Genomic DNA, 24,139 nt, shown 5'->3' with positions numbered 1-24,139 from the left:
TGGTTATTTCCGCTCTCTCGTAGGCTACTGCAATGCGATAGTTGATAGGGGTATGTTGTGTTTATTGCAGTAATAAAAATCGGTTTTCGTAAAACGTCAATCCTGCTGGTCCTTCGTCTCGACACACGAGTCCTTTTTGTTCTGCAATCTATGTGGAAAAATTGCAGTTTGTGAGAGATAACGCATACGTTTTCCAACCACTGCATTTGTTCTTACTATAAGCTGCTCCTGCGCTAAAGCTAACGCCAGGTTTTCAATTTCGGCCAACTGCAGTGCAGTGATGGTTCCTCCCTGTTCTTGCACATGCTGAAGGATACGCTGCGCTGCGCGGTCGTCGTCCATATCCAAAGACTGTACGACCAAGAGTCCACTGGGAAAACGGCGTAATCTGAAAGGCAGCTGCAGCGCTTCAAACTGCTGGCTGGCTTTATATAGATCCTCGGGTGATATCAACGCTGCAAGAGATCATGAATATCTACAAACGGTTTGTGCAGTCGATCTGAAATGACTATACTTACCTACTCCTCGCGCCCGGTTGAAAATGCAATAGAGATCCGTTAGAGATTTCATACCGTCTTGCTTGTCTAAAAATCTATCGAGGAATTCTGCAAGCTCTCTGGCAAGCTCTTGGTGGTATATTGAACCTGCAGATCCTCTTTACACAAAATATAAGTTATGCGGGCGATTGAGCGCGCCAGAGAAGTCGTTACCTTGTTACCGGGTCTGATATACCCAAATTCATCAAATATGTTCGCAGTTTTGTCATGTCTCCATCGCTGTTGTTGTTTTCTTCTTTGTTCATCTTTACAGATATAGACTCTGCAAGCTTAACCTATGTTTCCCAGCATCAATAATCAGATCCAAGATCCCTGTCAATTGTATTTTCATCACGCTACCATTTCCGTCGCCTTTGCCATAAGTCGATCCAAGTCCTGGAATGCGTCTGATATAGTTTCGTTTGCCTCTATTGTATTCTTCTCGATGCGATCCTGTATAGCGCCTAATTTGGGCATTGAGCAAACGCTACATCCACTGCCGCAATGCATTCGATGTAACATACTGATACCCACTCCCCGCAAAAGCGGTGAAGATATACTCTTATTTGTGCTCACTGTAGATGTATCGATAACCTGGAAACAACAGGTTCGTTGATTAGAATATATGCAGCTAAATCATCTATCTGGTCAACTCACTTTATCCCATGCTTTTGCTTCCAGCGCATTTTTGAGTTTGGCTAAAAAGCTTGATTGTCCACCTGCTCGAAATGCAATGCGGACGTGGGCGTCGTCCTCAAGTCGAAGGTTCCCAAGCGATACAGTTGATTGAGTGGATATAGATGGTGATAGAGATCGAGGCAAATCCGCTCCGCACATTTCGCATTGTATCATGCTTGGATGGTTTAGGAACGTGCATACTCTGCAAGCTAATCCATCTTCATTTTCTGCTACGTTATCGTTGCTTGACGAAGTCAGTGTTGGTTCTACATTATTATCGCTGCTGTTTTGATTCGTCCGCTTAACGCCGCATAAGCTGCATACGTCGTGACTGCCCTGATTAGAAAATGAACAAATAGCACACACCCAGGTTGAAGTGACAGGTGAATTTGCCGAGGATCGAGTTTTCTGTCGAGCAGGAGGTTCTGCCAAGTAGATAATGAGTTTTGGCGAGGCTCGCAAAAAACCGCCCTTGAACAATTGCTCGTCAGAGTAAAGTGCCAATAAATCCTTGATATCAAATATTTACATAACTCTCAATGTCCTTGACAAGACTCAATTCGATTTGGGCAGCACGCTCTCGCGGTTTTGCATTGTCGACATAAATAATACGGTGCGAGGTCAGATAGCAGGTACCGTCTTGGTAATCGGCTAGTTTGTCTTTACTGCGATGTTTCAGTTTAAACCCAATGTCCACAGCCATTCAAACCTACCGCTCGTACAGCCCGACGCTGCCTTGCTGAACAATGAGTGATTCATTCGATCGAAGAATAGGTCGCCAGGACGACGACACCTCAGTCGGTTCGAAATATTTCATACGGTAGTGGTGGTGGTGCAAGGCTTCTGCGCGACTCGCAGAAGAGGCAAAGGCATTGGGAAACACAGGTACTCCGCTGATTGATATGCCTGCACGCTCTGCTCACCTTTTTTTTCCCTCCAGCAACGTAAACGTCGTCGTCGCAGCAGTCGCAGCAGCAGCAACAGCAGCGAAATATTATAGAACGTACACACGACTATACTCTTACTCTACTTCCTCTCTGCAGCCTATTCCTATTTCTGTAAACAACAATGAGAGTGAGTCCACACCTACATGTCGATCTTCAAACAAAGTATTCATTGAAACCGACTTGATCTAGTTAATAAACAAGACAATCGAAAAGGACTCGTCTGGACATGTCACACTGTACCCCGAAGAATTGGAGGACATGTGGCATGTCTACAATTTAATATCCAAAGAAGACATGATCAAAGCGACGACGGTTCGGTAAACTTTACAACAATAACGATGAAAAGAAGCACACTTCTTACATACTATGTATAACAGACGTCTGCAGTCAGAAAGTGCAACTGGATCGACAACCAGCCAAAGAATGCGACTCGTTTTGACTATCACAGTGGAAAGCGTAGATTTTGATCCACAAGTGGGCTTACTACGCATCAACGGCAAAGTCGCAGCAGAGAATCCACACGTCAAGGTTCTTACATGAACTGAGAGATTATTATTAAAGTTTTGCAACTCATCATCATGCCGTTAGATCGGCAGTTATCACACGATTGATCTCGAGCTGAATCGAAACTTTACATTGTATAAACCTGAATGGGACATTATCGCGCTTGAACGAGTAGAAGACGCATGCGATATATCCAAGCAGGCAGATGTAGCAGCCATTGTCTGCCAAGAGGGACTGGCCAATATCTGTTTTTTGACCCAGCATATGACCATCGTAAAGCAACGGATAGAAACACCAATTCCAAGAAAACGGAAAGGTTCCGTTACAAACCACGAAAAGGTTGGCTGTGAAACGCATCCATTCTCTATTCATATTTCCTGCTAACACATTTATGTTGCATTCACAGGGTTTGGAGAAATTCTACGACCAAGTTTACCAAGCTATACTTCGCTTATTTCATTTTGACATTTTGAAAGCTATCATCATTGCTAGCCCCGGATTTGTCAGGGTACGTTATGATTATCATGCTTGTTGGAAAATTATGCGTATAAATGCATCCCGTTTTAGGAGCAATTATACCAATATATTTTTGATCAGGCGGTGGTATGTTGATAGCATTACCGAGTTATCTGTGAGAATATATACATAATCTTTCTTTTAGAAAACCGATAACAAGGTGTTGATGGAAAACAGACCAAAGTTTGTTCTCATCCATAGTTCAAGCGGACACAAACATTCCTTGAATGAAGTCATGCAAGATCCTGCAATCCAGGCTAAATTAGCAGACACCAAAGCCGCGCGCGAGGTCCAAGCACTCGATCAATTCTACAACATGTTAAACAACGATCCAGATCGAGCATTTTATGGATACAAACACGTTGCAATGGCAAACGAACACGGAGCTATCGGCACCCTGCTCGTTACGGACGAACTCTTCAGATCCGCAGATATGGCGACCCGTAAAAAGTACGTTGCCCTTGTCGAATCTGTACGCCAAATGGGCGGAGAAGTACGTGTGTTTTCAAGTATGCACGTATCTGGAGAACGTAAGTGTCTGCGTGGCAGGACTCTCAATGGTGTGATATCTAAAGCTGTAACGTGACTGGTAGAATTGAATATGCTAAGTGGTGTGGCGGCCATTCTGACATTCCCGTTACCCGACATCGATATGGAGGAAGAAGAGGAGCAGGAAGAAGGAAATAGCGAGAACAAGGAGCATGAAGCGATGGTGGAGTAATCAACGCAACCAAACGAAACGCCTATTTTAGAGCTGTAAAAAATAATAGAAGATCTGGCTGTAAAAGTAAATACAAAATGGAAACTAAAGCTGGTATTCACGGAAAAGTATGTACAATGTAAAAAGAGAAAAAAAGAAACTATCTTTTGGCTACTGCTAGTGTTGCTTCAAGACATCATCTCCAAACAATGCGGCCGCAGCCTGCGCTACCGCGGCTTGGGCAGCCGCTTGTGCGGCAGCAAAGTTCATGGCGAGGATAGCATCGATGGCAGCTAGGATATCGGCCTCCCACCAACCCATTTCGTAGTCGACGAGACCGAAACGTTCCAGCTTATCAGCCCATTGAACAACTAGCTCGCGAAGTCCATACAGATGCTGGTCAGTTAATCGCTCGGCCTCGCAGCTAGGTTCTTGCCGTTGCGCTAATGCATACAACCAGCAGTTGTTGAGACCCGCCCAAAACTGCTCTCTATCGACAGCGTTGTACGGATGATCGTCGGATGCGAGTCCTAACATGAAATCAGTTGTTCCTCTTCTTTTTCTTCTCCCTGTCATCTCACACAACGATGGATGATTATTTTACCCAATTGCTCGCAGTTATCTACCACGACACTCGTTGCCTTGCTTAATGTCTGGAATCCACTGACCATATTTCGTTGCTCTACGTGGTCGAGGGTAGCTTTCAGCTGCTTTTGTATTTCTTCAAACGTTGCCGCAGAGGACGAAAACGACTCTGTTTTAACAGGTGTTTGTTGTTGTTGTTGTTGTTGTTGTTGTTGTTGTTGTTGTTGTTGTAGTTGTAGTTGTTGCTGCTGCTGCTGTTCTTGTTGAAACTGTTGTGGTGGCTCTTGCTGCGAATGCTCTGGCTGCTCTTCCTCTTCGGTCACGATCTCTTCGGAAGGCTGGTCGCCAATGATATCCACCAGTCCAGACTCGTCAAGACTGCTCAGCGGTGACGATGCAGCTGAATCTATTGCATGTGTAGGCGAAGGCGATGCAGCAGCGTCCATTCCAGGTTGTTTCTTCAGCGGAGAAGGAGATTCTTTAGCCAGCATTTTCAAATGGTCAAGTCGCGCAGCCAATGAGATTTTATCAATTCACATGTATATTTGGCCTTTTTCCTCGGAATGCTTTAGCAGTAGAGACAGTACGGGAAGTAGAAGCATCTTTGCTATCATTTGGTTGTTCTTCGCCATCCCTTTCAGCAGCTTGCTTCTTTGGCTGCTTACACCGCTACAAGGGCCTTCTCAACCCATGCAGCTTTGGAAGTGTACAGCTCGTTAATGCTATCTTCCATGTGAAAATGATTAATATGAAGTTATTGCTATGACAAGTAGTAGTTATTAGTGCTCGCGACGGCCATGGCCGACAGTCAAGGTCCTTTTTTGTTATCAGCCGGTCATCAATATCTTGTAGAAATGAACAGGACAATGATTTATGTTGAATATCCATTATTTGAGCGACACTTATTTTTGCGCCGCATTGCTGCAGAAACTGTAGCTTTGCAAACATATACATATTTCTTAACCTTTCTTAACCTCTGTTGACATGGATATTGTTTTAGGAATTTTCAAGTTATTGGAAAGGCAAATACTAATAAATAATAGCGTGTATTTTATCCTAAGGTTCAACTCTGTAATGCCCAAAACCCATGCCCCGTTGCATGAGCAACGATGATGATGATAGGATGATATTTGTAAGCTGTTGCTTCTTTCTGTTTCTTCCTGTCAGCCCAACGAGACAAAATGATTGGTCTGTAATCGGACTCTACATTTTCTTGAAAAGCTGCCTGGAGTTTCGTTCTGCTTGTTTCTTTATGGCGAAGCATCACCCAGACTTGATCTTCTGCCGGAAGCAACCAGGCATAGCAATCGGCCGTCTGTGTGAGAAAGACGATGGTAAATGTGTGATCTGCGACAGGTAACCTAGACATTTCTCGATGTTTCCATGTTAGCTTGACACTGATAGGATTATCTACTCTCTAGTTATGTCCGACCTGCCACGCTGGTACGGATCTGTGACGAGTGCAACTTTGGTGCGTAAAGTGTAAATGTCTGTGGAATTATGATTTCACTGACGATCTGTGTAGGTTCGTTCCAAGGTCGTTGCGTAATCTGCGGTGGTCCTGGTGTTTCTGATGCGTACTACTGTGTTGGTTGTACAAGACTGGAGAAGGACCGCGAGGGATGTCCAAAGATTATCAACCTTGGCTCATCAAAAACAGGTATGTCAGGCTTTGAGTCCAATTGAATGGGAAATCTTAATGCTAATGGGCCTTCTGCAAAACGTTAAGATCTATTTTACGAACGGAAAAAGTTTGGGTTCAAAAAGAGATAACATTGGCTGTCCAAGCGGCTTCACACACCACCATATCATTCAGGGTGTGTGCGAGTCTGGCGGTGTGAGTTGCCGCTGGACACAGTTTGTAAAGTTTACATTCGTTTTTTAGTACCATTAAAAAGAAATCTCGCCGTACAGTTGGAAGATTCTTTGCTTATGCATGCAGTTGCTGGACAAACTTTAATGATGTTCAAAATTAAGCGTAAAGGGTATAATGTCGACGTGCGGGAAGGGGTGCTGATGAAACAAAATGTGTACATAGAGCAACAAGGCTGCATATATATATAATAAAGAGAAAACGATGATGATGGTTGGAAAATATATATAGAGTTGGATGAGAGGATGTGTGTGTGCGCTATGTGTATGAGTAAGTTAGGAGGAAGGGGGGAAGAGCTTAGGCGTGGCCGACAGCCGCAGCGACGGCTGCAGTGGTGGAGACGGAGTGATAGACTTCATCGCGACGTGTAGGGCTCCAGGTTTCCTTGGTGGATATAGCGTCCAGAAACGCATCGAGTTGGTCCTCCGCGGCTGCATGTGTCAAAGGAGAATTGACAGCAGCTGCAACAGCTGCTGCAGACATGCGTCGATGATGTCGAAGCAGATGATATGCGGAGCAGCCAAGTGTACGTTTTGAAGGGTATCGTTCCTGGAGTGTGGTGTCCCGGTCGAGAGCGAGATAGATGGTGCTGCCAAGACCGTCGGCTGTTACCTGGTCCAGATTACCACCCCAATGGCTTGCCATAACTTTGGCTGCACTCCAGCCGCTCCAAGCATACCAGTTGACATCGGGAATGGTATCGTCTTGGAGTGTATCTGGCTGTGTGTGGCTCAAAATGCCGTGGGACGCAGGAATACCGGCAGGATTCCGTGGAATGTCAGGACGCAGGTCGCTGGCTAGCAGAGGCGCAGGAGTGGTGAGCCGGAATCCAACGCTTGTAGGTCCTCCAAATACGCTTAGCGTTATCTTGTCACTGTCGCGCGACCAATGAGACCGCAAAGAAGGCAGCCACGACGACCACTTGGATTGGACTGGGTCTGCCTGAGCCATCTGTGCACGAAGCGTCAAGAGCATGGTTTCATACAACACCCTGTGGAGCAACGTTGGCATAAATGTCAGACGAACATCTTGTTTTTTCCGCTGGTATGCCTCGACGTGTATTTCCGGAACCTGGCGGCACAAGGCGGATTTGCAAGCCTCGCGAGCGTCGGTGGCTGCTTGCTGGGCAACTGCAATGGGACATAGCATTTGTACACGTTCGGCATGTTCTGCCAGGTGCTGGTCTGAATTGATTCGATAAAATAAAATCGCATAACTTAGGAGGATATGCCAAGAAACCAGGGGGGCTTGTAATGCCTTACCTAGCAACATATGAATACCGAGACCGACGGTATTCAGATTATCCAACAATGCGGGCGATACGGATGATAATGCGTAGCGTAGTCGGATGAGGCTAGCTGCTTGTCGGTGGCGAATTCGTCGGAGAACATCTGCAAACGCCCGCCTTGATGTTCCTCCAAGCGAGGGATGCAAAAGCGTGCATAAATCGTAAAGATACCGATGTGCGACGTGGCGAATGATAGGTGTCTGCAGAGCTTCCGGAGATAGAGTCGACAAGAGACGAAGAAGATGTGCGTAGCGCAGTGGTAACTCGGATCGCAGGAAAGCAGGTGTAGTAGCTGGTGGTTCTTCTGCTGCTCGCTGCTGGTGCTGTTTTCTATAAAAATGAGATAACTGACAAGAATTAAGAAAATGTAGCTTATTAGTTCCGTGCACCCATTGCAGCGTGTAATTTAATTTAACAGTGCAAGGAAGAAAGAAAAAACTTACAGAGACTCTCGTTTCTTGCGATGCCCACAAAGTAGCTACAATACGCCGTGGAAGAACGTTGATAATTTGAGATTGAAGCATCAATTGAGTGTGAATGACAATAATAATAATAAAAAAAAAGACAATAGCTGAAAAAATAAATCGTCAGCAGCCGTCGTCTCTCCTTTATAAGTTTTCTCGACACGTTTGTTTCTTTGAATTCTATACAGAAGCATGCAAACCCCCCAAAGTAAAGCGCACATCTCCCTTGCTCTCCCGCTCGCATCCCATCCCCACCCCCAAGTGAGCACACATTAAAGCCTGGACTGTGAGTCGGCCATTTCTTCATTTGTATTCTTGATTGTGGAATAAATGCACATTGCCGTGCGTAATCATTTTGATAGCGATGGATGCACAAGGCAAGAATGTTTGTGATCTTAAGACGCAGTGAAACATGATGTCTGCAGCGAGAGACTCAGAGGTAACCGCGAGCCGCTGCTGCTGTTGATACATCTATGTCAACAACAATCGTGATGCCGACAACTCACAAAGTGCTGTTACCATACAATTTACACACTAGTTATTCTAGCCGTCAAATGCCTTGCCAACGGTGTACAGATGTATGCGGTTTCGCTCATACTCGTTGTTGATATATGCGTGCAATCTCACAATCGAGTAAACAGTAATCTTCATAATGTTTACTGGTTGGGGGGAGGGTGAGGATGAGGGAGAATTGAGGGAGTGTCGTTTCGAGTAACTGGGGATGCTCGAAATACGCCGAATTTCTTGGCATTGAGTTTCCTTGCAGACTGCCAAAAAAGCAAGTTGAGGGTTCAGATTGCAATAATTTTGTTAGACTTGCTATAGCTTCTGGCTGTGCGTGTGTGTGTGTGTGTGGCGTGGTGACACGAACGCGGGTCGATCGCTGATGTGAATTAACAAATACAGGCACAATGAATGTTACATATACTCGAAACCTCTCTTTGTTGCACAACATCAGTCTGTGCGTCTCTTCCTAACCATCATTGGATGAAGTGCAATGGTACAAGAAGAAAGTGTTTATACATATCAAACAAAGCTTACAGGATGCGCAGGATTAAGGGTAGGAGATATAAAGATCTCCGCAACCATTGTACAGCATATGCAAGAGATAGACAAGAGAGGAAGAGGGGTTAAACAGAAATTAAAAGCGAAAGGAAAGAGCGTGTGAGAGAGAAAAGGTAGGAATACGTCGGTTTTAAGGTATTCAGAAACGCAAGACACCGGAAGTCGGACCGCTACCTGGTACCATGGGTTGTTGCTGTGTTGGAGGTGGAGGCGGAAGAGCTGCCGCCACGGCTGCACTGTGTGCTTGTACAGGTATACCTATTATCCCGGATGCAGGCTGCGGATGCGCTGGGTGCGATAGCACCGGAGGTGCGCCCGAGGTGTAGGGAACTGCAGTCGATATAGATTGACGGCCTACTGACGGTGCCGGGGCTCCAGATCGATCCACTGTCGACACAAAAGTAGGTTGCGGGAATGTAGGTGGATTGCGAGGTATGGTTGCTGCTGCTGGAGCTCCGGACGCCATCATTTGTTGAGGCATCATCGAGGGTATCGACTTTTGCAAGGCAGCTGCGTTGAAACCATTGCTCTGGGCGACGGGGCAATCCTTGTGTGCTAACAACAGTGTCTTGAGGTTGACAATCTCTTCCCGCATTGCTTCTGCTTGCACTTGAAGTTGCTCGTTTTCGGTTGTCAAGATCTCCACTTTTGCTTGCAGGTTGTTTAGCCATTGTTTTTTGCGCTGTCTGCACTTCAATGCAGCTAAAAGATAGATTGTGTAAGTCTCCAGAAAATGAGCTGCAGCAAGTGCACATGAATACCGTACCGATTCTATTCCTCTCTAGGAAATTCCTTCGCTTTTCGTCATCTTCGACATTTTTACTTTGCGTGCGTGTTCGTTTCTTGGTCGATGTGCTGTTCGATTCCTTATACTCTTCATCTCCATCATCCTTTGTTGCTGTTCTTTTCCGGCTGTTGGTTTTCCGAGATTGTTCTTCATTGGACGGTTTATCTTCAGTCGTTTTCTGCTGTGTACGGCTACGACTTTGAGGTCTGGCAGCACTGCTTCCTGATATTTCTTCCTGCGAGGGTTTATTTTCCATCTTTTGGAATTTGCCGCCGCCAGCAGTTCCGGTTGTAGACGAAGGGGATGAAGAAGATGAATATTGGTGCGCAAAGGTAACACCATTTGCTGTTTGGTTCCCATAGGTTGTGCTTGTAGCATTTACACTTTGCTGCTGGCTTTGCTGCTGGCGTTGCTGCTGCGACTGTTGAGGAATTTGTCGATAAGTATAATCAAGGTTGTCTGGTCGAGCAGGACCCTGCAGCATGGATGGTGACAATGGTCCAGTGCGGAGACTATCCCACGCAAATTGATTGGTTACATCTTTCGGTAATACCCCTCCAGCAATCAGTGGCGGTGCAGGACTGGTGATGGAAGCAACAGGCGGCAAGATGGGTTTGCTGCCTTCGGGCTGACTGCCCATCTTATCGTTTAAAATTTCTTTTCTGCTATCAGACTTGTTGGCGATCCCGGCGGCGGCTGCTCCTGAAAAGCTTTGCTCAAATGGATTGGGCTCTTGGTCCAGTTTCGAACTGGAATTTAGCGGCAGTACTGCCATGGGAGGACTGCCTATTGCTGGGTCATCAGTTACCAAGTTCGATCAAGGCTGAATAATACACTGCTTACTCGAATTTTCAGACTTCATGCTGCTGTGAGGGAACTGCTGGTGTTGCTGCATAGACTTTTTCGTCTCGATATGACTATCAAAAGGTTACATACATGAGCTTCTTTGTTCAAAGAAACAAATTGTGACCTTATATTTCGATTTTCTACCTGTATGGCGGTTTACAAGAACCTTCAAGAGTTCAGTACCTTGATAACAGTAGTTCCTTTGCTCTTATATCCCTCTTGCTTTTCGTTCCTCGAACAATGAAGGTTACAACGCTCGAATTCGGCTACAGTCGTATATTCGATGTTGAGATCTGTCGTTCACAAATGCTGGTTTTCTTGAAAGAGAAAGAAACCAATCTTGCACTGACGTCAGCGGTGACACAAAATGGAAAGTTGGCGGGACACAACATCTCGGGGTTTCAATTGTATACATTTCGGAACCGGTAGAACAGAACTACCTTGTCTTCGACACATTTCGCTGCATGAGAAGTCCCACCGTAATTTACATTCATGATGGAAACTTATTATGGACGTTCTCAAATTTGTTTGGGTGATGCAATTCCTCATATCTTGTTTACATACGATCCATATTACTCTTGACTGTTTTTCAAAACCTCAAGCGATTCGGCCAGATCTGGTGGTGTTCCTCTCATTTCTAAATCCTCTTCAAACATGCCATAGAGTCGCTCTACCCTTCAATGCTTCGTTTGTACAGGATCTTCTCGACAAGATTGATGACTTGCCTCGCCCGATAATCCAGAACCTTGAACAAGAAGAGCAGACTACTCAAAGTGTACAACGAGCATATGAATTGAGGAGAAGTATGTAATATGTATTAAACCTGCAACTAATGATTAATTTTTAACCCTCGTAAACGTAGAGAGAGAAGACTATCAGCAAGCCAGTACAAGACTTAAGCACTTGGACAATAAGGCTGATCCGTTCGGCATCGTCTTGACATACGGCGCCAAGCTGCCATCCAACGAGATGGGAATGCGAAGATACGAGACACAGGTTATATGTGTTGGTTAAGCCAAACAATACCAGGTAAGGTAATGAAAGGAAGCTCCGTTTTACGAGACATATACAATGACTGGCTGAGATCTCACTTCTCAAACACGAGGTACAAGTACCTTTTGGAGCTGAGGCGCACTACCAGAGAAACCCTTCACTTCCTTAAAGGGACACTGTCACACAAACGATTCCATAATGCGCATGTTTCCCAACTAAAAAAATCTGAGCTCTTCAACCGGTATGGCTTAGGATATGTTATCTTCATGTGTATGACCTAATGTGAGGATCATCCAAGTAGCCAGAGAAAATAGCTAAACAAATTTTTGGAGGTAGAGTAGCAATCAAATATGGACTTACATTATTACTAGCAGCAAAAGCGATTGCATTAGGGTAATGCCTAGCATAAATATGAATAATAACTAGCATTTTGATGCCATTTAACTGGAAAATCCCCAAGACTCAAAACCTAAATAGAAAAGCTGTTAAAGTTTCTTAATTAGTATGGCTGAGACATAGAAAAAACCTCGCAGGTATGCAACACTTTGAGTAAGCAGCGACTTGCATGCGAAATGTAAAATTTTGACTGATACTTTGATTTTGCAAGCTAGAGCTCTTTTTCCTTTTTTAGGGCTGCAGCCTAATTAACCGGTTCGAGAAGCGTTACATGATGCCAAACAAGAAGCATGATGAAACTGTTGTAGCTGTCAATAGCGGGGATGTTGATAGTTGTGAAGCATTATCAGCAGCGCGCGCCGAGGCTTGTTGCCAAAACGCACAAGAAAAAAAAAATAAGGTGCAAGGTGGTTGTTACACCCGACAGCAATTTGACTTTCTCCAGACTTGAAACGTTTCATCTCCCAAATCTTGCTTTGCAAAGATAACGGTGTATAAAAAAGCCATCGTGAGAAAACTTTATTTCATTTTTTTTTCTTGTTAACGCTGCTACTGCAGTCCAACATGAGTACTCCAATTGATGTGCCAAAGACAGCATCCACTCGGATGCCTAACAATGCCGCTAACTGTCATCAAGTCGACAGTGAATACGAGTATACCTCGTTCGCCGAGACAGCATACCTCAGTGCAACAGACCAATGGATACACCCTCGCTCGTTTAAAGATACGATCGAATCTTTCACTAGTTCTTGTTCAAGGGCATCCATGTTGTACATAGCCGAAAATTTACCAGTACCTAGTAACTACGACCACAACGGTGCCCACTGTGATAGCCGAAATATACCAGACGAAGAACGAGCGCTGCTAGCAGACCAAAGTGATAGTAGGCTCCAGTAAGTCTCTGCATTCACCACGCTATTCGGCTTACGGGAACTGATTGCGTTATTTATTTGTCAGAGAGATGCAACAAGCACATAAGTTTACATTCTACTCAGATTCGGGCTTAGACCGTACACTGTCTGCGCAGACGACGCCTATCGCTGTATCGACATTGAGCACCTATTGCGAACCACTCTCCAAGCGTGCAACTATCGCCTCTGTAATATCACAGGAACTGTTACCAAGAGCATCCATCAACCACAGTGACAGCATACACCATCAGAAGGAACTGCAACAAAAATCAAGCTTTTTACAATCTGTGTTTAATGCAATTAACATTCTCATCGGTGTCGGCATACTAGCGTTTCCTCTCGCTTTTCGAATTTCCGGGTGGCTCATAGGATCGCTTATATTTGTATTCTGCGCAGCAGGCACCAACTATACGGCAAAGTTGCTAGCTCGCTGCCTGGATGCTGCACCTGGAGCAACAACGTACGGTGATATGGGCATGGCTGCATTCGGCGAGCGAGGCCGAGCATTTATTGGCAGCGTGTTCTTTGTGGAGCTTTTTGCTATGGCGTAAGTACACATATCTCTGCTGCTGCAGCATCAGCAGCGGATAAATATGCAAATCTTTATTCATATCCATATAACTTTAACTCAACATCAACTTGTAAACCAAAACAATGTAGGGTAGCGATGGTCGCTTTACTTGGAGACGGTTTGCAAGCGCTCTTTCCGAGCGTGGACTTTGTATCATCCAGGCTTTACTGCTTCTTTCTGATGGCACCATTTCTATTTTTCCCGCTGCGGAAACTGTCGGTGGCTAGCTTCATTGGCATTGTAAGCTGTGTGAGTCTGGTGATTATTGTCCTGTTTGACGGATTTTCCAAAAATGACAAACCCGGTAGTCTCTGGGATCCCATGGTAGGTTCTGTTGACATCTCCAGACACACACGCACAGAGAGAGAGAGATACAACAAAGAAGGAAAATCAACAAGCAACAATAAATAACTAATATATCACGCAATAGGAAACAGAAATTGTACCGTCTGATCCTTCCCGTATCCCGCTCAGCTTTGGACTCATGATGGCAGGGTTTGCCGGCCACGCAGTGTTCCCTTCCATTTACCGTGATATGCAGGACCCGAAAATGTACGACAGAATGGTCGATATCACGTATGTAATTACGTTCTTGGTGTACGTTGCCATGGCTGCTGCAGGTTACCTAATGTTTGGGACAACCACCATGCAAGAGGCAAGTTGCTATACAAACAGACCGGGTAAACCACCGCGTAAGAATAGCATACTGAAGAATGCTTTCAGATTACACAAAACTTAGCTGTTACACCGGGTTTTTACAAAATCCTAAACTACGTTGCACTCTGGCTTGTGGTGGTCACGCCAATAGCCAAATATGCACTGATTATGAACCCCGTAAATGTTACCTGGGAGCTGTGGTTAAAGAGCTGGTCAATGTTCAGCGACTGCATGCCGTTGTCGAACCCTTTGAAACATGGAGCCTTTGTGGCTGTGAACCGGCTTGCGTTGACATGCTTTGTCATTTACGTGGCAACAGTGTTTCCAGCATTCGATCGCATTGTAGTAAGTGAACTCTAAGAATTGTCACATCCATTGCATTCAAGGCTAATAACTTTTTTAACAAACAAAAAGTCCCTACTAGGTGCTCTTTTCAGCTTTGGTATTTCGGCCATCTTTCCGTTGCTGTGCTACCAGCGACTATACGGCCAATCAATTAGCGTGCTGCAAAGTACTTTGAATATACTTATGCTCGCTGTAGCATTATCCATGGCTGTTCTGGGAACCGTCTGGAGCTTTCTTCCGCTAGATGAACCTTAGGATCGAAATAATAGCAATAATAAAATATATACGGTAGATATTACGAGCTAGCGGCAGAGTTTCAATGTCTTTCCATTCTTTTCCGCATTAAATGCCCATCATTGAACCTATCGAGGATAATCCTCTACTTGTGACGCCCTCCGCCAGCCAAAAACATCCGGAAAACTTTGACTCGCTTTCCAAAGAAGACCAGAATGCATTGCTAGATCACATTGCTGGACAATTCGCGAATTATCCGAAAGCCATGGAGCGGCTGGCATCCGCGTTCACCCAGCAAGTAAGCAAAGACGACTTTGAGACTATCCCGGTGTTGCCACAAGCAGGTTTCGTTATCAGGACCAAGATTGTAAAGTCGAATAATCCGAAGTATAAAACTGGCACGCCCGTGTATATCAATATATGCCACGCACCCGAGATCCCAGCCCCCCCGGTCACATCAGAGGACGAAGTACAAAAGGCTTTGAATGCAGATCCGCAAGCAACATACCGTGTTCCGCTCAGCATGTCGCAGGCGCGCATCGAGAAGGATGCTGCCGGTAAAACGTGCTTAATCACGGATTCTTGCATCAACACACAACCGTATGTTCGAACGGAACGCGATTTGGATTACCGACTATACATCCTGGAGCTATCCATCGAATGGGTCGAAGAGAGGGAATCTATCGAGCTCGACCGAGGCAAGTATCTCTTCTGATGGCCCATTACATGAGTTTGAACTCACGCGAAATGCACCACAACAGCGTTCTCCATGCCGAAAATGACTTCCAAAGGCCAGATTTCCAAATTGATGCTGCGACTACCAAAATCATCTATTCTTTCAACCCTCGACAAACTTCAAGCTCCCAAGAAGGCCGACCCACCAAGTATATCGGTCAAAATACAAGGAGAAACGCTCGTAGCGGTCGTATCCAACTTGCCGCAAACAAACCCTGTGTCGTGGTCACTTGATATTGAACCAGAACAGATCATTGTTGGACTCGGTTCAAGCATCAAGAAATTCACACTTCCCCAACCTGTCATTGTAAACCATGCATCTAATTCGGCAAAATACTACAGAAAGAGCCGTGATCTTGTTGTACAGCTTGCAGTAGCACCTAATCAACCACGTACAAGATACTTATAAAAGAAACATGTATTTATTGAACACCTCGCTACTCAAGACGATCATCCACATCGATTATTCTTTGATTTCTCGGTCTATGTATTGTTTTCCAGTGTGTCATCTTTTGATGCGCCAAATCGAAGATTGCAAATTGGAAAGACATGAGTACGTAAACAAAAAATGTAACTGTACTTTTTTCGCTCTTGATCTTTTGCGTCTATTAACACACTTGTATATTTTACAAAGAAGTAATGAATTCTTGAATGGATTGTGCCTTGTCTTGTTCGCCCTGTTCAGCCAAAACCTTTGCGACGTTGGCAAGCGCATCCTTTGCATCTGCCCTGTTCGTGATATCTTGAGGTTGCGAGGTGACGAACTCCTCTGCGGTCAACGCAGCCTTTTCGGTCTCCTCAGCCTTCACGCAGCTTTCCAACAAGGAAGCGTACATGGCGCCTGTTCTAGTCTGCTTATATAAAGGAACCATTGCCAAAGTAAGGAATGCCTTGTCCAAATCACTTTGTTGTTCGCACAAGATCTTGATCGTCTTTTCAAAATCGTTGACGTCTGGCAAAAGACCGTATTTCTGGCGTTCGCCGAGAAGGGTGAAAGCGACATCGCCGCGTCCTGTCCGGCAGCAGGCGTCAATCGCTTTGTGAGAGGTGGTTTCGGTGATAGGTAGGAGCTTGTTACGCCACTGCTCAATTAGATTAGGCAGTTTCTCGACCTGCTCGGCGTTCGATACGTGGTGCAAAAGGTTGTTCAAGCGTGAATGTTTCGGCAATATGTGCTTCTCCTTTGGATTTGCAGTATCTCTCTGGATTTCCTCGTATAAAGAATCGAAAGCTTCGTTGCCACTGCCTGCCGTCGTCTGCTCGTTCGTCGTCAACTGCGATTTTTGTGTTTGCTTCTCTTGCTCGGCTGCCAACAATTCCGGATCGTCTTCGTCTAAAAGTTCGGCTACCTGCTGACCCTTCTTTGCCTTGAGAACTAACATCCAATGTTAATACGCTGAATATTCTCGAAGCAGGAGCAGCTAGCTAGTAGCACAACAGAAACGTACGTGATACGGTTGGTCTCAAAGCATGGAATGAGCGCTGTGCAGTGCGGATTTGTATCGACACGCACATTGCTTAAATACAGGGGTGAGTGGACGATGTTGCAATGCCGGTTGAACATTCCGAGAGCACTTACAAGGGCGGTGGACTAGCGGTGCACGGGCCTGTAACATGGAGTTAAAGACACGGACGACGGATCGGCTGGCCATGTGTGTTTGTGAGCTTCTTTTTGGCTGGGATTCCCTTTTTCTTTTGCTTTTGAATGTGGAAAATCTTTTATTTAGACTCCGCGTCTTCAGGATATGAGTTTGACACTTCGGGAGAGTTGTAATCAGTGGTGGCAGCAGAAAGCCTTTAAGGAACTCTAAGCAAGAGCAAATTATATTCATGAACACAAGCTATGTTAGATAATCATAATCATTTCCATCGATGGAACTCTACAGCATTTCTAGTGATAGGTGCCATGCTGTCTAACTCCATCAAGGATACTTAGGCACGAATAAAACGATATCCTCTGTCATTTACAAAGGACAACGATGTGTACATGGACTTTAGTAGAGCAATTTTAGGTTCAAAAGAAAATTTGGTTGTGGATACCAAGTAGAAGGTCGCCTAGTACAACCTCTACAATAAGTCGGAGCATCCATCAAAGTTTACATCTGGCATTACCAGGACTGTGCAGCAGTAGTTGAATATAATGAAGAACAATAGACGAAATACTTTGGAGCATAGAGCTGGAGAGAGGAGTAGTAGTTGATAAAGTAAAACCTGGAGTGTTTTGAAGTTCGGCCATCACGGGTTAGAGATCGTCTCTCAGCTGAGTAACACTGCGTGATCACAAAAACAATGACATATTCGGCAATTCCACCGTGCCTTTCCTTCGCTTCTTCTCTCGCCCGCCGATGCAATGTCTAACCCGATTGCAGACAACATTGAGTACTTTATAGAGCAGGAGAGTAACAAACATCCCGCCCAGAACTCGTATTCGGCGGCTGTTGCTGCATACCACCAGCGTTTCCTCCGCGCAGCCCAAGAATCTCAGGCAGGTGAGGAGACGTACACCGAAGAGGAGCAATCACTGTGGCAATCGTTTATACGTCGCATGTCAACAACCGTTCAGCGTGTTGAAGCAGAAGAAGAGGAAGAGGAGGAAGAAGCATCGAACGAGCTGCAAGAACCATTGTCGGAGGATGAACGAGCATTTATGCAAAACGTTGCGTTTTTAAAAGAAGACGACAACTTGCCGTCTATGGAAGAAGTAGTCCAAGAAGGAGCCAGAAGTGCCATACTCGCAGAGATGAAGCCTAGCTACTTTGAAAACCCGTTCGAGTCTGATTCTAGCTCCTTTGAGGAAAGTGTTCCTCCCTGGGCAATCGTACCTGAAGATGGATCTGGGCCTCAGGCACATGACAGCAAGGTGGATATGGATTCCTCCGATTCTGATTCAGAGGGTGCGTCTGCTTAGCCATTGTTGCTGGAACATCAGTGCAAAAGCTGACCTAGTTTGTTATTTTATAACAGAACATCATTTATCGGCATTCTGGTACAAGACAGTGGATAAAGTGCGGATGCCTTTTCGGAGGCAAAGCATGGTCGCGCCACCACCGCCGCCTACAACAGTACCTTTGCAACCATTACAAGCAATGTTATCACTGAAGCCCACTTATCTGGGTCTTAAGCGAGACGAGCATGATCGCAGACTAGTAAGTCCTACTCCGTCGCTGAAAAAAGCAGCAACGCAAAATAAAACGACAAGTTATCTGATGTGTGATAGCCTGCAATCATTCTTGACGCCATATCTGTAAGATCACAAGATGGGGCAATGCATATGTGATCAATGCATGCGACCTAACTACTGACTGCTCGTCTAGGTAGCTATTACGGATGCCGAAATCGATACTACCTCAACGTCCCATTTTTACCTGTTTCGCATAGACCTTCAATACGGTGACATCAAATGGACCATAAAGCGGACCATCGTGGAGTTTTACAATCTGCATTTGGCACTCAAATTCAAGGCTAGCATTGGGCACTGCGCTGCACCTCCTTCTTTCCCGAGCCAGCTGGCACACATGACGCATGCAGCTCTTGTGTCTATGCGTCTATCTAAAGAAGAAGAAGATGACTTGCTGAAACGACGCAGTGCTTTGGAGCAATACTTGAGGGATCTGATGCAGAAATCGGCGCTCAACTTCAACTATGACCTCTGCGAATTTTTGGAGATCGGTGCAGCCAGCATTGTCAAAGATATGGGATGGAAAGGCAAAGAAGGCTATCTGGAGCACAAGATGATATCCGCTGCACCTTCACTTGTACATCGAATTCGTCGATCTCCTTGGGCAAAAGAGTGGCTCATTTTACGTGATTCGCAAGTATATTCACGTTAGAGCACTCCGTGCAAGTATTCTAACTGCGTGTATATTCCTTTAGGTTCATAGCATTATGCAAAGATATCAGCTCAGCCGAACCTTCAGAAGTCATGCTTTTCGATAAAGATTTGCGGATCGTAAAGATACCTCGTCCTTTTGGTCCGTACCAACACATCGTCCTTTCGAACAACATGAAACGGATAGAAATCAAAGGACCAGTGCGTACGACAGAGGAGTGGATGGCCGATCTGGTCAAGGTCCGGAAAGAAAGTCCTTGGGTGGCAAATCATCGATATGGATCCTTTGCTCCCATAAGAGAAAACGTGAAAGCTAAATGGTTCGTTGACGGACAAGGTATATCTTTATATGTAAAAGTTATCATGTAGCATTTTACAACTGATATCTTGCCCGCAGAGTACTTTGACGCCGTCGCGGAAGCAATTCTATCAGCAAAATCTGTTATTTACATTGAAGATTGGTGGCTGGTACGTAAAGATGATAGGAAATCCTGCAGTGTCGCTATCTAAATCTGAGGGATGCATAAAATAGAGTCCGGAATTAGTACGTACCGTAAACTGCTTCAGACAATTGTACTCACTCACAGAGGACAGTATTTGCGACGACCACCCAAAACGAACGGCGAGTTCCGTATAGACAGACTTTTGAAACGCAAAGCATCGGAAGGCGTCATGATTTACATTGTCGTCTACAAGAATAACACAGTTGCCCTGCCGCTCGAGTCAAAACATACGAAAAATTGGTTGCAAAATGTTCACCGCAATATCATTGGTAAAGTCTGTGTTATATATAAGCTGTTTGCAATTACTAACACTATCCATAGTATTACGGCATGCTAATATCATGTCGCCTCTCTGGGCACATCACGAAGTAAGTCGTATACTCGGTTTCCAACATTAGCAAGACTAACGTGATCATTAGAAAATTTTGGTTATTGACCATCGTTTGGCGTTCGTTGGTGGACTGGATCTTTGCTTTGGGTATAATTGTAACAAATGACAATATGTGATATCGTCAATACTCATTGTACTCAACGTAGACGCTACGATACACACGCACATCATGTAACTGAAACGGCGATTGGTGAAGAGATATTTCCGGGTCAAGACTATTCAAATCCTAGAGTCAGGGATTTTACTAAAGGTCTGTGGTTCACATGGTACAGAGATTTGGGTGGAACCTGACTTTGCTATAACAGTGAGCCAATACAACATGGAAACCGTTGATAAACGGCTTATTCCGCGTATGCCATGGCATGATGTTCACACAGCTATGGTAATATTTCTCACCGAATTGAAAGAGTAATTCTTGCGAGTTGACATATATACATGTTCGAAGGTCGGTCTCCCAGCGAGAGATATAGCCAGGCATTTCATAGAACGATGGAACTTTATAAAATCAAGCACACGCAAAAAAGTCCGAGAAGAGGTGCCATACCTGATGCCAAAAGGAGAGTACGTTGCACCTAGAGACGAATCAAAGTTCAAGGGGACTTGTCGGGTTCAGGTAATCCGCAGCAGTGCTGGATGGAGTCAAGGGATCCCTAGAGAGGTAGGATGTATTTATATTTATAGTTTCATTGTGGACAAGTTTTTGGTTAAACTCTAGTAGTTTTCAATATACAATGCTTATATGGAATGTATCTCAAAAGCAAAGCATTATATATATATTGAGAATCAGTTTTTTAGTAAGTCGTACCTGTCAACTGTTTCTAATTTCTGCATGCTCAATGTATTGATTTACATGCAAGTCACCGCGACGCGCGCTGACGATAAATTGATTAAGAACAAGATTGGACAGGTACTTGGCGAGGTTGAAACATTATTACCAATTTCGTTGTTAACCTCCGTGCTGTTTTGCTTTTATCAGGCTATTGTAGAAAGAATTAAGCGTGCGCACAAGGAGAAGAAGAAGTTTAGAGTGATCGTCGTTATACCCTCAGCCCCTGGCTTTGAAGGTGACTTCGCCAGTCAGGACAAGCGATCAATGTCCTTAAGGTAACTATAGATTTGAGCGTCTAGACAAGGTCACCAGTCGAATTAACTACTACATCGAAAGATCCGTCGCACAGTATCAATACATATCTATTTCTCGGGGAAAATCATCCATTCTTGAAACTCTGAAAAGGGAAAACATCCCGGTAGACGACTATATCGGCTTCTACAGCTTACGGAATTGGGGTCGAGTAAAGTCCTCGATTGGGACTCCAAACGGAAGCGGTATCAAGGAAGATTCACCGCCTGATTCTGCCACCACACTCGTAAACGAGAATGGAGATAGCGGATTAAGTAGGTCCAACAGCGGACGATTAGGCCGCAAACGCTCGAGGCCTAGAACTTCGTTGACATCGATGGCTTCCCGAACAAGTAACGGTTCTGGACAGGATGATACCTCACGTTCAAACAGTATAGATTTCGGTGATCCAAGGATGGAATACGTTACGGAGCAGGTTTACATACATTCGAAGCTCATGATCGTGGACGATAAAACAGTCATATGTGGATCAGGTACCACTTTCTTTCATTTATGTAAAGTTCAGCATTACTTATCAAATTGTTTCTACAGCCAATCTAAATGATAGGTATAGGAACTGTTCTCTTGTGTAATATTATCTAAATTGGAAGACTTATCGATGCGATGCAGATCACAACTCGGGAACCGCGATTCAGAAATTGCCACTGTTATTGAAGATACCGATCTCGTACCTTCACAAATGAATGGGCATCCGGTATGTTATTTGCAAAGCAGGCCAGAACATGTATAACTTATATTGATACATTGGAATATGTATAGTACAAAGCGGCCAGATTTGCACTTTCACTGCGGCTACACCTGTTCAAAGAGCATCTTGGTCTGTTGGACGCCCAAATTCCTAAGGAATCAGAAGCAGCGTTGCTGGATCCTTTACACGATGATTTTTACGAAAACTTGTGGCGACAGACAGCTATCCGCAACACGGAAATTTATCGCACAGTTTTCCACTGCGTTCCAGATGATACAGGTTTGTAAAACATTGTCTCTCCTGTTTGTGAGGCCTGGTTCGCACTAACAGAGGGACAAAAGTCCACACGTACGATGCACATCGCCGTTTTCTGCCAGATCCAGCCAAGGTCCCTGCTGGCCATATACCCTATCCATGGCGTATGCTGAACGAGGAGATACATGAGCAGCTGTCGCGAATCCGCGGGCACTTGGTCACGTTCCCAGCGCAGTACATGTGCCGCGAAAATATGACCGATAGCGTTTTGCAAGAAGCGGTACCGCCTCAGCTTTTTACATAGATACCCTCCTGTAAAATTGCGTTGTAAAGTTTTAACTCGTTATGATATATACATCATTACATAGAAATATGACCGACTTCATTTTTCATTTGAGTAGTCAACCATACGAGTTTCCTAGCAACAGCAGTGGCCTGATCTTCCCAGTCGTGAGTGTTGTAGTTGATTATAATTCAGGTAGGCGTGTCAGTCGGTAGGAGAGCTCCTCATCTTCAAGGTCGTGCGCGAATCGCAACCGTGGGACAGCGTCTAAAGTAACGCACCGGATCTAGTGAAATGGTCGCTTTTTACCATTGTCAAGAGTCAATTTTGAGTAAACCTTCGAAGCTGCTAGCTAGAATTTCTTGTAGCTAGAAAAAATTTACTTCAATACATCTCCCTATGTGCGTATGTTTCGGAAAATCGAAAATTGGAGTTCCTGCAGAAAAAGTCGTGTTGCTTACGAGATGCAGGTCGCAGCATGAAAAAACACAAGAAAGAGATGATGTTAGGGGGGACAAGGAGAGCCTTGTGTTTTCAATTAAACAAGTTGGTCCCAGTTGACAACGACTTCTGATTGTAGCCTCATTGTTAATGCCGTGTGTATGTGACCTTGAGCACTACATTGTAGTGGTAGGAATAATAGGCGCTGCAGGGGTTATTTTCAGGACAATCAAAGGCTGTACATTCCGTGGATACGGATCGCAGCGTAGCAAGCAGCAGCAAGGAGGCTTGAACGGTCTCCCTACGAAACAAGGTGGCGAACGATGCTCTTACATACTCTACAGTAGCAATAACAACTCTGAGCTAAACGTACATATGCGGCGTAGGAGTGCACTTTTCGCCCCCCCAACGAGAAGAACAGGGCCAAGTAGCAGTCTGGAGTCACGTTGTTGTCGGTGGCGCTACGTATGTGGAAAGCTTTCAAGTTGTTCTATTCGTCAGCTAATGCCATTTGCGTGGTCGCCAAGCATGCTGAAACGGATATTATGATACGGTGTACAACAGACATCTTTGCAGGCAAATGACCACGGATAAACTTTTGAGTGCATTGAACTATATCGTTCCTATCACAGTGCATGCATAAAGTATTATACAGACGCAATGCCGCCATCCATTTGATAGTAGAGAACAAACAAATGGACATCTGGGAACGGCCGGGGCTGTGCTAATTGCTAGGATCGACCAGCTATTCTTAAATAAGGAAAGACAATGCATCGACCCCATCGTCCTTTGCAAATTACTCAACTAGGACTGTCTGGGACGAAGTCGGGTGTAACCACAGAGCGAGAAGGGGTCGAATGAAGGAGTGCGGAAGCGCAAAAGTGCGATATATAATATTTCTGCCGGAAACTCCGTGCACTTTTTTCTTTGTGCCTCTCTTTTTCATTCCTCTTGCTTTGCTGGCGTTCTTCACGGAA

General features: G+C 44.9%; 11 protein-coding genes across 11 annotated transcripts; 6 read left to right on the top strand and 5 right to left on the bottom strand.

Moving 5' to 3' along the window:
• Positions 1–61: 61 nt before the first annotated feature.
• Positions 62–2,031, bottom strand: VTP01DRAFT_5267 (uncharacterized protein; the record flags this gene model as incomplete). The annotated part of the gene is made up of 9 exons (XM_069384040.1): positions 62–148; positions 217–455; positions 519–655; positions 711–832; positions 897–1,000; positions 1,061–1,130; positions 1,194–1,685; positions 1,744–1,879; positions 1,928–2,031. 9 exons carry the CDS (start codon positions 2,029–2,031, stop codon positions 62–64), a joined length of 1,491 nt encoding a protein of 496 aa, XP_069235500.1.
• Positions 2,032–2,282: 251 nt separating this feature from the next.
• Positions 2,283–3,902, top strand: VTP01DRAFT_5266 (uncharacterized protein; the record flags this gene model as incomplete). The annotated part of the gene is made up of 8 exons (XM_069384039.1): positions 2,283–2,288; positions 2,351–2,478; positions 2,539–2,689; positions 2,750–3,004; positions 3,072–3,173; positions 3,233–3,268; positions 3,327–3,711; positions 3,775–3,902. 8 exons carry the CDS (start codon positions 2,283–2,285, stop codon positions 3,900–3,902), a joined length of 1,191 nt encoding a protein of 396 aa, XP_069235499.1.
• A 156-nt stretch (positions 3,903–4,058) lies between these two features.
• Positions 4,059–4,957, bottom strand: VTP01DRAFT_5265 (uncharacterized protein; the record flags this gene model as incomplete). The annotated part of the gene is made up of 2 exons (XM_069384038.1): positions 4,059–4,411; positions 4,486–4,957. The coding sequence occupies 2 exons, from the start codon at positions 4,955–4,957 to the stop codon at positions 4,059–4,061; spliced, it is 825 nt and encodes a 274-aa protein (XP_069235498.1).
• A 761-nt stretch (positions 4,958–5,718) lies between these two features.
• Positions 5,719–6,239, top strand: VTP01DRAFT_5264 (uncharacterized protein; the record flags this gene model as incomplete). The annotated part of the gene is made up of 4 exons (XM_069384037.1): positions 5,719–5,822; positions 5,888–5,937; positions 5,992–6,126; positions 6,196–6,239. 4 exons carry the CDS (start codon positions 5,719–5,721, stop codon positions 6,237–6,239), a joined length of 333 nt encoding a protein of 110 aa, XP_069235497.1.
• A 397-nt stretch (positions 6,240–6,636) lies between these two features.
• VTP01DRAFT_5263 (uncharacterized protein) lies at positions 6,637–8,151 on the bottom strand (the record flags this gene model as incomplete). The annotated part of the gene is made up of 3 exons (XM_069384036.1): positions 6,637–7,523; positions 7,602–7,974; positions 8,071–8,151. The coding sequence occupies 3 exons, from the start codon at positions 8,149–8,151 to the stop codon at positions 6,637–6,639; spliced, it is 1,341 nt and encodes a 446-aa protein (XP_069235496.1).
• A 1,144-nt stretch (positions 8,152–9,295) lies between these two features.
• On the bottom strand, positions 9,296–10,838 carry VTP01DRAFT_5262 (uncharacterized protein; the record flags this gene model as incomplete). The annotated part of the gene is made up of 3 exons (XM_069384035.1): positions 9,296–9,858; positions 9,923–10,729; positions 10,787–10,838. The coding sequence occupies 3 exons, from the start codon at positions 10,836–10,838 to the stop codon at positions 9,296–9,298; spliced, it is 1,422 nt and encodes a 473-aa protein (XP_069235495.1).
• Positions 10,839–11,029: 191 nt separating this feature from the next.
• On the top strand, positions 11,030–11,803 carry VTP01DRAFT_5261 (uncharacterized protein; the record flags this gene model as incomplete). Its single annotated transcript, XM_069384034.1, has 3 exons — positions 11,030–11,214; positions 11,453–11,592; positions 11,652–11,803. The coding sequence occupies 3 exons, from the start codon at positions 11,030–11,032 to the stop codon at positions 11,801–11,803; spliced, it is 477 nt and encodes a 158-aa protein (XP_069235494.1).
• Positions 11,804–12,742: 939 nt separating this feature from the next.
• On the top strand, positions 12,743–14,917 carry VTP01DRAFT_5260 (uncharacterized protein; the record flags this gene model as incomplete). Its single annotated transcript, XM_069384033.1, has 6 exons — positions 12,743–13,071; positions 13,136–13,636; positions 13,750–13,984; positions 14,091–14,315; positions 14,384–14,662; positions 14,732–14,917. The coding sequence occupies 6 exons, from the start codon at positions 12,743–12,745 to the stop codon at positions 14,915–14,917; spliced, it is 1,755 nt and encodes a 584-aa protein (XP_069235493.1).
• Positions 14,918–15,008: 91 nt separating this feature from the next.
• Positions 15,009–16,040, top strand: VTP01DRAFT_5259 (uncharacterized protein; the record flags this gene model as incomplete). Its single annotated transcript, XM_069384031.1, has 2 exons — positions 15,009–15,594; positions 15,658–16,040. The coding sequence occupies 2 exons, from the start codon at positions 15,009–15,011 to the stop codon at positions 16,038–16,040; spliced, it is 969 nt and encodes a 322-aa protein (XP_069235492.1).
• Positions 16,041–16,257: 217 nt separating this feature from the next.
• Positions 16,258–17,283, bottom strand: VTP01DRAFT_5258 (uncharacterized protein; the record flags this gene model as incomplete). The annotated part of the gene is made up of 3 exons (XM_069384030.1): positions 16,258–17,006; positions 17,080–17,148; positions 17,211–17,283. The coding sequence occupies 3 exons, from the start codon at positions 17,281–17,283 to the stop codon at positions 16,258–16,260; spliced, it is 891 nt and encodes a 296-aa protein (XP_069235491.1).
• A 698-nt stretch (positions 17,284–17,981) lies between these two features.
• VTP01DRAFT_5257 (uncharacterized protein) lies at positions 17,982–22,742 on the top strand (the record flags this gene model as incomplete). Its single annotated transcript, XM_069384029.1, has 21 exons — positions 17,982–18,525; positions 18,596–18,777; positions 18,849–18,875; positions 18,946–19,442; positions 19,505–19,797; positions 19,858–19,928; positions 19,993–20,004; positions 20,055–20,232; positions 20,285–20,331; positions 20,383–20,441; positions 20,501–20,604; positions 20,660–20,736; positions 20,800–21,012; positions 21,073–21,148; positions 21,212–21,261; positions 21,331–21,458; positions 21,520–21,968; positions 22,027–22,042; positions 22,105–22,189; positions 22,255–22,462; positions 22,525–22,742. 21 exons carry the CDS (start codon positions 17,982–17,984, stop codon positions 22,740–22,742), a joined length of 3,534 nt encoding a protein of 1,177 aa, XP_069235490.1.
• Between the last annotated feature and the right edge of the window lie 1,397 nt (positions 22,743–24,139).

This window comes from Rhizomucor pusillus (assembly GCF_041956525.1).
Source record: "Rhizomucor pusillus strain CBS 183.67 unplaced genomic scaffold VTP01scaffold_21, whole genome shotgun sequence".
In the NCBI taxonomy this organism is placed as follows: Eukaryota; Fungi; Mucoromycota; class Mucoromycetes; order Mucorales; family Lichtheimiaceae; genus Rhizomucor; species Rhizomucor pusillus.
Note: the sequence above shows the minus strand (reverse complement) of the source record. Positions and strands in the feature narration are given on the sequence as shown.